The sequence below is a fragment of the Xiphias gladius genome, chromosome 21, assembly GCF_016859285.1.
Source record: "Xiphias gladius isolate SHS-SW01 ecotype Sanya breed wild chromosome 21, ASM1685928v1, whole genome shotgun sequence".
Taxonomy (NCBI): domain Eukaryota; kingdom Metazoa; phylum Chordata; class Actinopteri; order Istiophoriformes; family Xiphiidae; genus Xiphias; species Xiphias gladius.
Genome location: NC_053420.1, coordinates 26,460,039 through 26,474,406, shown reverse-complemented (window position 1 = coordinate 26,474,406; position 14,368 = coordinate 26,460,039). Strand labels below are relative to the sequence as shown.

The window sequence follows — 14,368 nt, the reverse complement described above, 5'->3', positions numbered from 1 at the left end:
CTGAAGCGGTTAACCCTTTATCACTTCACTGTGTTTGACATTATGCGGCACGTCTGTTGATTGCCATGGAACCCTTGTAACTTGATTAAGTGTCCAGATGACTGACGATCTTTGTGGCTGGCAAAAATGAAATTACAGGCATCCCCTGGTAATACTAATTCCACCCAGACACAGCTTTTACAGTGCATGTAGGTAACTGATCTGGACACAGATGGTGTCAAACTACTGTAAGGCTGCCACTATTATCAGAACAGGGGTATCAGTACCATACCAGAAAATTAAAAGAAATATTTCAATTTCAGTAGATAACAGTAGTTTTTGTTTTCAGCTGATGCTACTTCACTCCAGATTCTTGAAATCTGAGCTGTTGAGATAAGTGAAAAAACTGTAAAGAGCAGATTTGGCCTCATGCTGTGATGTTAAACTTTATTGTTTTTTTCGCCACTGGGCGCCAGTTGAACAATCTGTAAAGACCACACTGACATATCAATATGATATGTTATTACAGATGTGGTGAACACGTTAGCTAGGAGTTGCCTATGTACACATTCAGCAAACAGTTGGAGTTGTGTTGCCAAGTCCAATATTCACTTTCCTTTTAGCTCAGTTTTGGTCTCCACCAACCCCTGATAAAATTGTCTGGCTCCTTCCTTCTAGCTAGACTTTTCACTTTTTTAACTCTGTAGTTGCTAACTTTGTCTTTCTGCCATTTAGTGCTGGGCAGGTGGTGTACAGTGGGTTTGAGTATTTTTTGCTGAAAACAGCAGCCTGCTGCGAATTGAAATGAGGTTGACGTGAGCCGTGAGAAAGGCCGCATTAAAGTACCATGGGCCCCGGGAATACAACATTTTCAATGTTTTTTTTAATTGTATTTGTGTTGTTGTTGGAGCGTAGCACGGTAGAGAAAGATGCACTAAAACCATAATCATCTAGCAGTTACCAGCTGACACATAAGAGAGGAATGATCAGACATGAAGTGCCATAGGCTTAGGCTTTATTTGGATAACATTTGATTGCTTTTGGTGAATATTCAGTTTTTTACTATTTGAAGAATTTAAAGTAGCAAATACTTCCTTTTAGTAAATGTTCGTTAAGACTTCCACTGCACTTGTATTTTTGAGCTCCACTTTCATATTTCTTTCCAGACATTTCTGCAAAGGCAGCTGAAATAAATTTCCAGTCAAGGCAGGACTTGAAAAACAGCAAATACATAAAAGCAATACAATAAGGTCAGGCAAGTTAAACATGTGATTGAGATTGAGTGACATTTAACCTGCCAGTTACAGTGGCTTATCTTTTCAGGAGTACGTACCACACAAAATTAAGCATGATATTTTTTTCTCCCTGTGAACTGTATTTTATTTTTTGCCCCGGAGCATCATGGGCCCTTTATGTCTTGCATTGGGGCCCTGGGGCCATTTATGTGTTTTCCTCTCAGGGGAACTGCAGCATCAGGTGATAACTCTCTTTCATTTTACATATATTCATTTGACCCATTCTTAATATAAAAATATTAATTGTGCAGCTTTAAGTTTCAGTATGTCTGATCTGGTCATATTTTTCAGTTTCTGCCTCATTTCTCTCCCTTACCTCTTTTGCAGGATCTTTGTCTTTTACTTTACCATAAAAACTCCACAGCAACTCTGAGAATATTTTTACAGTTGAAAACTTAATTTTTTAATGATGTGTCCTTTCTAATCAAAAAAATATTGAAAAGCAATGAGACAAATTTTCCATCTGCAGCGTAGCAGCTGTTTCGGAATATTCGATGGGTTAAACGGTAAAAGTATTGAATTGGAAATAGCAACAGCAGGAACAGAGGCCCAGTTTTGAGGCTCTTTGCTTGAGCTCTACCTACTTATAGGTAGAGCTTGATTCTCAGTGAACTCACCCTTCCCTCAAATCACAGCACCTCTTGAAACCGCTCTGACAGAGCTGGAACCTTTGAGAGCTTTCAGCCCATTGAGATCTTTCCGCTTTATACAGCAGGACAAAAATAGAGGTTTTCTGCCATATTGGTGGTTTGATACTGATAGGAAAGTGGCAATATTCCTCTAAGACCACTCTCTTTGAGATGTCTAGTTGAGCCACACAGGTTCTGCTGTGTGTCTATACAGCTTGTTAGCTTGCAGAGTGCAGTTTTCAGCATACAGTACATCTGGATCAGTTTTGATTTTTCAGGCACATGTTATCTGCCCAGATAAGGGCATGTAACTGATCTGAATATCTAGTCAGTAAACTGAATTGAGAGGGATAAGCCAGAGGGTCTCATTACTGTACATCATCTAAATGCAGCTATCAGCTGCTGGGACCTAGCTAATTGCAGATTGTAGCCGCAAAATGGATTTAGACACTTCTGTGTGTCTATACAGTAGGTAAATGTATTGGTTTAATTGAAGGGAGCGATAGGCCTTGCAGGGGTTTTTAGAGTTCATCGCTCCATGTGATGAGGGCACAATTTCTGGTACAGTATCAGATTAAACCAGGGTAATATAGATTTCAGGTGTCCGATTTCCCCAGTTCTAAAGTTCCATTAAACCAGGGTAATATAGATTTCAGGTGTCCGATTTCCCCAGTTCTAAAGTCGGATACCAAGAATCAATACGCAACATGTCAGAAATTAAACTGAAGATCCACTAATAGGATGTTACAACTTTATGATGAAGCAAAACTGGGAATATCCTATGTTTTTAGCCATGCTAGCAGTTTAAAAGTTGAGTTTCAGTTTTGGCTGCGTGGCTCTTAAACTACTCTGTTAAGAAGCCTAATATGGACTGTGACCTTTTCCTGGTTCTCCACACAGTCTCCCCTAAGCATCATTCACAATTATGGATGGAAATTGAACAGATGACTGTATTAATTCATTTAAATTTTTCCTACATGACTTGTAGGGAAATCATGTACATTTACAGAGCAAGGACCGAGTCATTTCTAGCATAGGTCTGAATGAAAAGAGCCTTGTGCTGTTGACAACCAGTTTTGGTTTTAATGTAAATGTAGGTAAATGTAGGTATTTATGTGTGTGTATATACATATACATAAAACACAATAAAACACAATCTTTTTTAAAATATCTGTTACTTGGCTCCTAAATTGTAGATCTGAAACCCTCTTAATCTTTATTACTTCTTTCAGGACTGATATCAGTTTTTATATTTTCAATATCATAATGATATGAATTATATCTAGTTTTTCATATCTCAAAAGCCAAACCATTTAAAATTATTCTGTATGTTGCAATTATTGCACCCCTTCTGTTGCCTCAAGGCTCGTTACAGCCCCTCACTTGTGGTGTCTCCTCCCCTCCCCCTCCTCTGCTTCATGTATGTTGATTTCTCTTTGTTTCATTTGGACGACTGTGGAGATGTCCAGAGTGACCATTTATATTTTACATCACTTGGCTATGATATTGAAAACTAATGACACAGGCGCTTTATGCTCCTTCTATGAAATGTCTGGGCAAATCTGGGCACCCACAGTCCCTCGGGGCAACATTTTGTTGCAGCAGACAGTGTGGGGCTGCTGGTTGACACTCCGGCCTCTGCCTCCCACACGCTTCCCCCGGTCTCACCTCCTCCTCTTCATGGCATCTGGGTTATACACACACGGTTTGTCATGGCCTGTGGCCTCTACTGTGCCCCTGAGTGCCGTCCCATACAGCAAGAGGAGCTGGCCCCAAATCCCCAGACACATCCGACAAGCCAATAGGTGGATGGTGGCAGCATGAAGCCCCAGGCCCTCGCCCCTCTCCCTGCCTTCTTTTAATTTCTACCCCCTGCCTGGCCTCACAAAGCCGGGTTCGACTGCACCGCCTAAACACGCACAAAAAGCTTTCTGTCTTCCTATTCATTCGCGAAATGGAGCTTTATCACATGATGTTAATTGGCTGTAATTAAGATTCATTGTGTTTTCTTAAACAGATGCAGTGACAATTTTAGTCACGATGGATAATGGCAGCCTCACACTTACCAAAATGGTTGTCATATCTTTCCTTTTGTCATTATTTATAGCTGGAAATAAAAAACAAGCCAGCAGTGTGTTTAGGGCGAGAATAAACAACAGAAAGATAACAGAGAATACATGATATTTCATTTTCAGGATACTCATACTCTATTTGAGGCTTGCAGTAGCAGAGCCCATTTAAAAGATGGGGCATACTCTAATGCATGATCAGAGATGGCCCTCTTTCATGTTTTATGAATTTGACCTATTCATGTATGATGTATGACTACAAATCTTCCTCCCATCAAGTACCAAGATTTCTGACAGTTGCGTCCACCTGCTCCCATTTCTATCCACAAGTGACGGTCAGAAAGCCTGATAAGCCTGTGGGCAGGGTCCTGTAAGGCACGGACATTATCAGTGGAAGTTAACCATCCTGAATATGCGTGTGTGTGTTGTGCAGTGTGTCAGGCGTACTTCATCGAATGTCTTCCATTCACGGTGTCAGCTGCAGTCTCAGTATGTGGCGCGGCACGTCAGCTGTAGGCCCGTGTGGATGACAGCTGTTTGCCTGCCCCACTCAGGATCTATCATATTCCCCTTTTAGACAATTAATCTACCACTTACTGTACATGGTAATTGCCATCCCATGTTGAAATAAGCCTGGGGACAGGGAACTGTGACGATCTTGGCAGCACGGCTGCCCCCATCATGCCCTGCCTAATATTCTCAACAGATTTAGGCCTATTAATGCTGAACTTCTGGGACTGAACAGAGCAAATTTTTAACAGCCTGCCTGTATTCTTATTAAACATTCAATCCAGGCAACACAAGTGAAATGAGGCCCTTATTTTAGGAGAAAGGGCATGACATTGGCATAAAAGTAATAGGAAAACCCTCCAGACAGCATAAATTACCACACAATTTCCAGCACTAAATGTATTTCCTCTTAATGTTCCCAAGGGGTGTGTGCCACTCGATTTCCCCATCTGCTGGCATTAAAGAGGCATTGCACCATGAACACTAAATATCTCAGTCACCACTGCACTTCCACAACAATTGATTGTACTCTTGCCTAGGGGAGAATGTAAACAGCTTGAAAAGAGTGAGCCTTAAGTGAGCAGAGCCTTGTGTGCAGCACATGACGTTTTCAGAGAAATGGAGTGACACTAGAGTGACAGCAGAGAGGGCGACGGACCATGGTGTGAGGCCATGGTGTTTGCGGCCGTGGTGCCAGTACATGTAGCAGTAACCAGGCAAAGGATGCTGCTGGTGAAAAGATATTATATGAGAGATAATATTTACCCGAAAACAAAATGACATGTTTTACATGCATCCTCTGAAATGGAAAACCCAGCTTGTTTGGCTCAAGAGTTGAGAGCATTTGGGTGTGAAGCTGTCATTTTGATGTCATCCAGGGGACAAATAACCCTAATTTTGAGGTTATTGAATTGGTTGTTTAATACACAAAGTTTATAGCTTCTATAATTAACATTTTTGTTATATTAACAATGCATTCTAGCGTCTTTCTGCTAATTAATTTGGTTTCATGTCCCGCAACTTTACTGTTTTGTTTCAGTCTCTGCATCATTTCCAGACACAGCAGGGAGGGGATTTCCGACAAGAAGCACTAATAAACCCACTGTCACACATGTCCAACACCAGACTGCCAAAGTTAGCGACTAGCTAGTGAACACAGTGGCCCCTTTTTGCTGCTAAAGAGCCAGATATGTCCAACAAGAGCTGGTAGAAACCATAACAAAACGAAAAGAAAATTGAACATGAGAAGTTTACCTGGGGGACAGAAACACTCCAAATGAATGCTTATAGTGGTACGCGTCTGCTAGATGTATAAATATGCAACTGTTTGCTAACATGTTAGGCAGATCAACTTCATAAGTTGTTATATGTCAGATGTTGTGTTTACAGCTTGTTCCACTGCCCCCAGATGGCCAAAAAATTAGAAGGTTTGCATGTTAGTGATATACAAACATTATATTAAACATACAGTGTATTATTAGATTCTACAGAGCTGCATGTTTTGAGATGGACTACTGAGGCATGGACACTTGTAAAGAGACAAGTTGATAGCTTACTTATTGTCTCTCAGAGTTAGCGCAGACAGTTAATTCCCAATTTCCCCTGGGATGCCCTCTCCGAGCGGTGACTCCCGCAGATTGATTTTAGCTAAGGTCATCGCCGCTTCCTACATCTTAACCCAAAGGAAACCCCGGTGTAGAGTGTGGAAACCAACAGGGATTATCTGCCGCCTGCAGGCATTCGGCTTTATGTGTGTGCTTGTGTTCGTGGCTCTCAATAGACACAATGCCCGCATGCATTTAAGTTGAAAAATAACCATTATTGACTACATTGAATAGACTATTTTAAATCATTTAATTTATTTCGTCAATTTTTTTAATAAAAGTAGGTTGTCAGTGCATATTGAATGTAAGTCACATATTCCTGAGTGAACTGACCTTTTCTTGATCCTACCAGAGCAATCTGCTTCGTTGCAACTTGTTTGACATCTCGCCAACTGTTTCTGGAAAAGCCATCTGAAGTAAGTGGGAAGCTGGCATTTTTTAACCTCAGAAGTATGTGCTGCAGATGCAACAGAAACCCCGCAGCCTGTGTATTAACATGATGTGGACCAGAACACGCTGCCCTCCTTTATACACATGTGTGTGATCACCAGCGGCTTGCGTCCACCATACGTTCGGTTGTCTTGCCTGCTGTCACTCCGGGCAGCTGCGGGCTCACCCGTCTGTCTGTGTTTATGAGGGTATGGCTACTGCGCATCTGTACCTTCAGATGGGTCTCTGATGATGAATTCTGCCTCCCAGAAATAGAATCATCCGGTTCATGCAATGCTGGATTACAGCAACAATAGTATGACAGAAGAGGAATGAAATTGTCTCCATGGTATGGTGTTCATTACATTAACAATTTTGCCCATAATCCCATTTTCCATAATATATCACGGCTTTCCCAGCTGCCTGCCACTGCTTAGTAAACCCAGTTCACGGCCTTTATAGGTGCGGTAATTGAATTTTTTTCATTTCCAACATGTATGTGTCAGAGCGGTTTTACACTTACTTTAACATGCACGGGCTGCGCGCAATTACATGAATGACTGACAGGATGGGCGATTTTGTTTATTATTTGTTTGTGTAATATTAGGTGACTGAGTACATTGGGACAGTTCTATAACTGGGAACTGACTGTAACTGTTTGTCACTGTCTGAGCAGCCACACTGGCCTCCTCAATAATACTAGAGGAGGCAGAAAACAGCGTCACTCATTTACTCTACCCGCTATGTTTTTGGGAATTATTATGAGGAAATTTCCATTAATATGTTTGCTTCTCGTGCGTTGGGTCTAAATCCTGCCTCTGTGTCGTTACTTCAGATTTAGAGGTCACAGTGGGCCTGCTCCCAGACAATTTTGCTGATCATGTTGAATGAAAGAGCACCATGTTGACTGTGGACACTTAGGCTTTCTTGGAAATTGGGGTCACATAAACAAACAGCCAGATATTGTTTCCAGATGAACTGCAACACGTCGCTGCTGAGAGCTATTCCACCTCATCTGTTCTTCTGCTTTTTGCCTTGTTTATCTGAGTCAGGTGTACGGCCTGTGTGCGACTTTTGCTCATTAATTGCAGCTGTGCGATGGAAGACGTCTGGTAGTGAGTCACGTATTGACAGCAGAGCCTTTCTAAATGGTTTTTCCACGCAGTTTCACTTTTAGTTTTGCCCTATCAGTTCTCCCATCCCTGCTGATCCAGGCAGGACCGACTGTTTTTAGTGTTCCTGTGGAATATAATGGGTGGGGATGTCTGGTCTCCTCAGGAAATTGCTCCCACATCCCAGTGTCAGACCATCCACACACCCTTTTTCAGACAATGAAATTGAAATACTTTGAAATAAAACACTGAAGAAAACAGTGAAATAAAAGATGAGGTCACTGGCCTTAGCTTAGCAAAATGAAATATCTCTTTTGTCTGCTACTTCATATTGTTATCTTTATTTTACAGAGTATAACAAAATCTACTAAACAAAACAGGATGGAGAGCCATTTTACCACTGAGTCACAGAGCAAAGTATTTATGACTTTAGAGGTTGAGTGGCCAGCCGGTGTTTGTTTCCATGTACATTGTGTTTGTATACAAGTGTGTTTATGTGGCGGGGAGTTGGAGCCTCTGCAGTAGGGGCCTCATGGTTCTGTCCTGCCCTCTATGAGGCAGTGTTTTGGACCGGGGCCCAGGACCAAGCCTGAGGCACGCTGCTCTGCTCCTGCCTCTCCAGAGCGCCGACTCTCACTGACATTACATCAGCTGGGGAGACATAGTAGACTGTGTGTGTGTATGTCTGTGTGTGTGTGTGTGTGTGTGTGTGTGTGTGTGTGTGTGTGTGTGTGTGTGTGTGTGTGTGTGTGTTTGTGTGTGCGTGCTGGAGTGTAGAGGCTCTTTTCAGCCTGCTGCTCAGAAGCAAAACAAAGTGGTCTGCAGATCATCTCTTCCCCTGGTTCTGAATCTGGGAGGTGTGATCAGTAGAAGTAGAAAAAGGTATTCAGCCATGGCTGTGAGCATCATACGTGGAATGGAAGACCTGGTGGCATCCGGCAGCCAGTTTGCCTGGAGCCTGGCACATCAGACCCTGAGGAGGTGGTACAACCGTGGGCTGATGCCATGCAGACGCTTCCTAGAAGCCTGGTTCAGGATTGGAAAATGCTACCAGGTATGACAGTTAGGTAGCATAAATGGTTTAATAAAAAAGAATTTTTCCTGAACGCTTTCTTGACAGCGTATCGATTAATTACTAGATGATTGAATTTTTATGACTTATATTATCTGTAATCTTGCCTCAACTTTCCTTTGAGTGAAGTGAGTCAGTACATTTTCTCACTTGGCTCATGTATGTGTATAGTGTATGCCTGTGTTTATTTGTATGACTGTTAGGAGGCACAGGCTGCCTCTTGGTGAGTCACAAAGCCTATTTTCTAGCAAGGGTCTCTCTCCGAGCACATATGGCGGTCATTAGAAAGCGGCATGACCAGCTGTTTGACCTCACTGTCTGGCTGGAGAACTTTCAAAGTAGTCTTTGAAATGCATTGTCGCTGGAACACCTGAGCGCTGTCTGTACGGTTAACACATCCTCCGCACAAGCTCTCCGTGTAAACTTGAAAGTGATCCGGTTTGTCTTTGTTATTTGCTTTTTCCCAGCATTCTGCAACATGGAAATGCGTTTGGAGTCAGATGGCGTTTCGTTCTTACTGTTTCGGGATGTTTTACAACACAGTTAGCTTACCAATTCTGCAATGAGTAAAGTCTACTTCTCTAAAGTAATCTACTCTCAGTTTCTTTCAGATCACAGTGTTCTGTGTCATGTAAGCCAGCACAAATTTCCCTCTTTGGCACCTTTTGAACGCGAATAGAACACCTGTCACCCTTGAAGCAACCTCCTGAGTTTCTTGTTTTTCTCTGTAAAAGAGTTCCCAGAATTACACAAGCATCAGTTCCGTTTCATTTCTAAGCAACATACTGCAGCGCTGTTCTTTCCCCCTAGAATTACATATCACACACACACATGGGTGGAAAAAGTATTAAGAACATCTAAACTAGCACTCTAGGAAAAGACTATTACAAGTGAAAAATCATGCCTTCAGATTTTTACCTAAGTGCAGCGGTATTGGAAACAAAATTTACTTAAAGTATAATTCACACTTTAAGTACTCAATATGATAAATTCCCCCTGTATGTTATAATATTATATAATTCGATTTTTATTATCAATTGAACATGTAAGGACTGTATTAATGTTGTAGCTGGTTGGGTTGGAGCTGGTTGTATAATAACAATGCAGTATATTTTATTAACTGGTCATATGGTTTTTTGAATTAAAAATCTTCATAATATCTTTTAAATACATGTGGTGAAGTGAATAGTGCACTATTTCCATATGAAATGTTGCAGAGTAGAAATATAAAGTAGTATAAAAAGGAAAAAACTCCAGTACCGCAAAATGTACTTAAGTACAGCATGTAAGTAAATTTATTTAGTGTGTCCTGTGTATCCTATTACACTTTAACCTGGTTTGTGGTTACCTAGGGTTAATGGGGGAAGAGGTAGGTTGTAGACCTGATCAAAGCTGCAGGGTGGGCCCAGCTCAGCCTGAGCAGGTCAGTGGTTGAAGGTCATGTGAAAAGAGCACTGTGAGGCTCCCTGCCCGTAATGACAGGGCTGCAGGGGGATGACCTCCCTGACACAGAGGCGACCCTTCTTTTTATCATCAAAGAACTCGCTCTGAAGCCAGGGTCCTCTCTTCAGTTGGACCGAGAGCCGTTTCTGTCAGGATAAAATTGTCTATAAAAACTTTAGTGCTACTTTGTTACTGGTGTGGAGGAAAGGCAATGCTTTTGTGAATATTTTACAGAACTGAATATGGATACACTGATATAGGGAGTGTTTTTAACAATTCATGTGATATTTTATGAACTCTTTTGAAACTGGTTTTGCGTTGACATGGGGAAAAGACACAGAGATTAAGGGATTTTGAGTCACATGCACAGATTTTGAAGGTGAATCAAAAATTCAATGGCTGCCTGTGAGCTTGAAATCAGACTGCTAACTAAAGGCCTTTGTCTGTCTCTCCATGATCTGATGTCACTGGCTAACAACAATGCAGCATTGAGAGATAGGCTCTTGGAAGGATTGTGTCCTGGACAGCCAGAGCAATTCGTGAAAGGGTTACTATAGTGATTAATCCGTGATTAAACAGTGGGATTTAACAGGCACGATAATTTTCCCTATCAAAGCAAATCACTTAGAGGTGTGTTTTTATTGAAGTTAGTTCTTAATTTTTCTCCATTTTTCTTTGAAGATTCTTGCCTATTGTGAACTACTGATATACAGAGTTTTAAAAAGTCCCTGCTCTGCAGCTCACATCATACTTGGACATACAGTGGAAGGAGTGGATATGGCGTTGAAATCCAGAGCAAAAGTTAGCATAATACCAAGTTAGCGTGACTGGAAATTAAACCCTTTGTTTAGTAGTAGGCTCTTCCCACGGAGCCGTAAATCTCGCTGAGGTTCAGGGCCTTAAATAACAACAAAGTGGAAAAGTAGCTTGTACAGTATAAAAGTGAAATGACAGCTCTGTTGTGGTGCCGAGAACAATATTTGCTCGTAGACTGACGTTTAACACTGTGCCAGACAGTGTCTTCCCGCCCTGCGGTCACGCTGGATTTCAACATGACCCTCACTCTCCACCACAGAGGCCAAGCAGTTGGATGCCGCACATTTGTCGTTGAAGCAGGAGAAATAAGAGGCGTCCGGGACACATTCCTGGGCAGCAAACAGCATCAAGTCAACACGAACACACACCCCTGGCAATGAGGTTCTGCCAAGTGTTTCCGAGATCAAACAGTAGTAAGATACTGCTGTTACTACTGTGATCTTAAGAACGTAGGCTCACAGAATAATGGAATAGGAAAGCAGCTTTCTTGCAGCATTGCCCCTAAAAGGCATACTTTTAATGCCTTAGAGCCACTTTGTATCCGATGTCCATGAGATTACAGCATTTGTCAGGTTATTCTGACAAAACTATACAGTTTTGTTTGTAGAAGATAGAAACAACCCTTGTAATAATCAGTGCTGTCTCGTCTTTGCTTTCAGCCCACTCAGGGGTATCGGCGTCTGCCAAAGTGTCTTTTTCGATGTCGCCACTGGTGGGCAGCAGAGTCAGGAATTTTAAAATTCACACAGTGGCTTTATTTAATAGATTATATATAAACACAGCAGTTGGCAACAGCTTAACACACTGAAAAATGACTTGAATATTTATAAAATAATATAAATAATAATATTTCTACCTTGTCCTGTATTAAAGGCAGTTCTGCTGACATCTTAAAACTATTCTTCTTAAACAATAGAATGGAAATTCAATTAAACTATGCAGCACGACTTCATTGTCTTTTAGTTTGGTTGCTTTGCAGGAGAGGAAAACTGGGGATGATCTGTCATTAGACCAGTGTTGATGCAGTGGAGGTATTATCTGGGTGAAAAAGACAATGATCTGTATGGGACCTGATGACAAAAGAACCTCAGACTCTTTATATCTCTTTTATAATGCATGGTGCACATATATAGAGCTGATTTATGGCTGAAATATCTCGGCTGCACAAAATAAAGATGACGATTTTGCAATAACTTTGATCTTTTGGAGTGTGGGTCCCATATGGACTCTTGCCCCGTGGCTCTCCTTACCGATTCATTCAGCACAAAGACAAACATGACATTGAGGTGAGTCATTGTTCTACTCGCAAGAAAGATGCAGCCATTTCATCCCTGGGCTAAAATAGTGGAAGGACGGCGGTTTGGGGCGAGGCACAGGTAGAGGTGGAGACAGTGTGCTCTGACTCTTGCATTAGGTGACATGTCTCATGTGGTCTTTTTTCCTTTAGATGACCGAAGGCCGTCTTTGCCAGGTTCACCTCCTCGACGGCAGGAATCTGGAACTGCTGGTGCAGGTAGTTTGTCTATTTCCTCTGTTTCAATTTGTTTCTCGGTGAGATGTTTTGTGGACCAGTAATGGGATTCTACCACGTAGATACTTGTTTTCCCTCTTCTGTAACTTTTCATTGTGTTTCAAGTGCATCACATTTTAGCCGCTGTACAACTGATCTAAACTAAACTCCTGTGTTTTAATCTAAACTCTCCAAGCCCAAGCTGTTGTCCCGTGAGCTGTTAGATTTGGTGGCCTCGCATTTTAACCTGAAGGAGAAAGAATATTTCGGATTGTGCTTCATAGATGACACGTAAGTACATTTCCTAGTATAAGAGACATTTTAAAGACAAAATATGTGCAATGTCCTAGTAGTGTGGGTGTGTTTGTGTTATTTTATGACATTTTTTTTTAAATTAAAGTGGTTGGTTGATTTAGAACCAATCCTTGTTTAAAGAAGGAGAGGGAAGCCTTAAGGGAGGAAAGAAAAGAAGAGAGAAACATAAAGATAACAGTATTCCACCATATGATTTATTCTTCTATTCCTCCTCAGTGGCCAGAATAACTGGCTCCAGCTGGATCGTAAAGTCCTTGATCATGACTTCTCCAAGACTTCGGGGCCTTTGGAGCTCAAGTTCCTTGTGAGGTGAGTGCTCTCACTTCAAAAGCTTGCCAAATGTGGAATACCGGTGTGCTTTCTCAGGCACATCAGCCTATACTATTGAAAAACTCAGTGTTTCGATGAATGAATGCTAGAAGCAAGTCGGTGTATTTCGAGCTTAAAGGCTTGTCCAGGCCAGCAGGTGGCAGTGATGGAACACAGTTTACATCCTGGCGTATAGCTGCCACACTAAAGTATGTTGCTCCTGATGAAGTCTGGGGATAATGCTGAAACACTGGCAAAATGCATTGACATTCCATTTCGAGTGAACCCTGCTGATAAACTCTCCACAGGTTTTATATTGAGAAGATCACCTTCTTGAAAGAGAACACAACAGTGGAGCTGTTCTTCCTGAATGCGAAATCTTTAGTGTTTAATGTAAGTGTTTTTAAGCATTCATTTTCTAAAAGCATGTCTCATATATTTCTTTTTGTTTCTTGTAACCACACGTGGCATGTCCTTTAGTTCCGGATCAATGAACACAATTGTTGATTGCCTTGTGAGAAGATGCCAGATCCAACTATGGATCAGCTATCGTTTCATTCAGCTTGGGATTGATGGTCAAAGGGTCATATGATCAATATGTTGCAAAAATATTGTTGTTCATGCAAGATTAACTTCGTCTGTAACTTTGTAGTCAATATTATGTTTATATTACACAAGACTTACTAAAACAATGTACTAAAGAAATGTCCATCGTTTTAGCACATAGCACAAGTATCATATTTCCTAAAGCTTGTAGTTCATTTTAATGAATTCATATACACTGTCCTCTTTTATCTTTATACTGAATCGTTGTGCACACATAGCACTTATAACATTTTATTCATAATATGCTGTTTATTATGGTTATATGTGTCTCTGCAATTCGTTTAAGCAATATGTACCCACAACATTTACATGTTTAAAAAATCCTCCAGCTCACACAATCCCAAGCAGTTATTCAGAATGCTGCTTTCGCGTGCTGTTGGAAAACCTACCATATGACGCAAAGTTGAGGGCTCAGTGTCAAGCACGTCAGGTTACTGTTTAGTCTCCACCCAAACTGAACAAAAACCGTACACAACAGTCACAACAGCTTGATAAAAACTTATAGGCACAGGCTATTATTTCGACGTATGAATATATTAGGTATAAGTATTGAGTGTATATGTAAATCACTGGAGTAAAAATAGTAACGTCCCAAAGTCCATAGACATTAAAAAAAGAAAAGTCTCTACACAAGCCTTGCAGCACTACCAGTGTTTTCTGTAACCAATTT

General features: G+C 41.3%; 1 protein-coding gene across 3 annotated transcripts in view; it reads left to right on the top strand.

Moving 5' to 3' along the window:
• Positions 1-14,368, top strand: part of frmd4ba (FERM domain containing 4Ba) — a 43,017-nt gene that overhangs the window by 7,936 nt on the left and 20,713 nt on the right. For all 3 annotated transcript variants that reach the window (XM_040115463.1, XM_040115462.1, XM_040115460.1), the window contains exons 2-5: positions 12,406-12,471; positions 12,665-12,759; positions 13,000-13,092; positions 13,401-13,485. In XM_040115463.1, the coding sequence (XP_039971397.1) occupies positions 12,406-12,471; positions 12,665-12,759; positions 13,000-13,092; positions 13,401-13,485 (339 nt within the window). The remainder of the gene's footprint in view (positions 1-12,405; positions 12,472-12,664; positions 12,760-12,999; positions 13,093-13,400; positions 13,486-14,368) is intronic.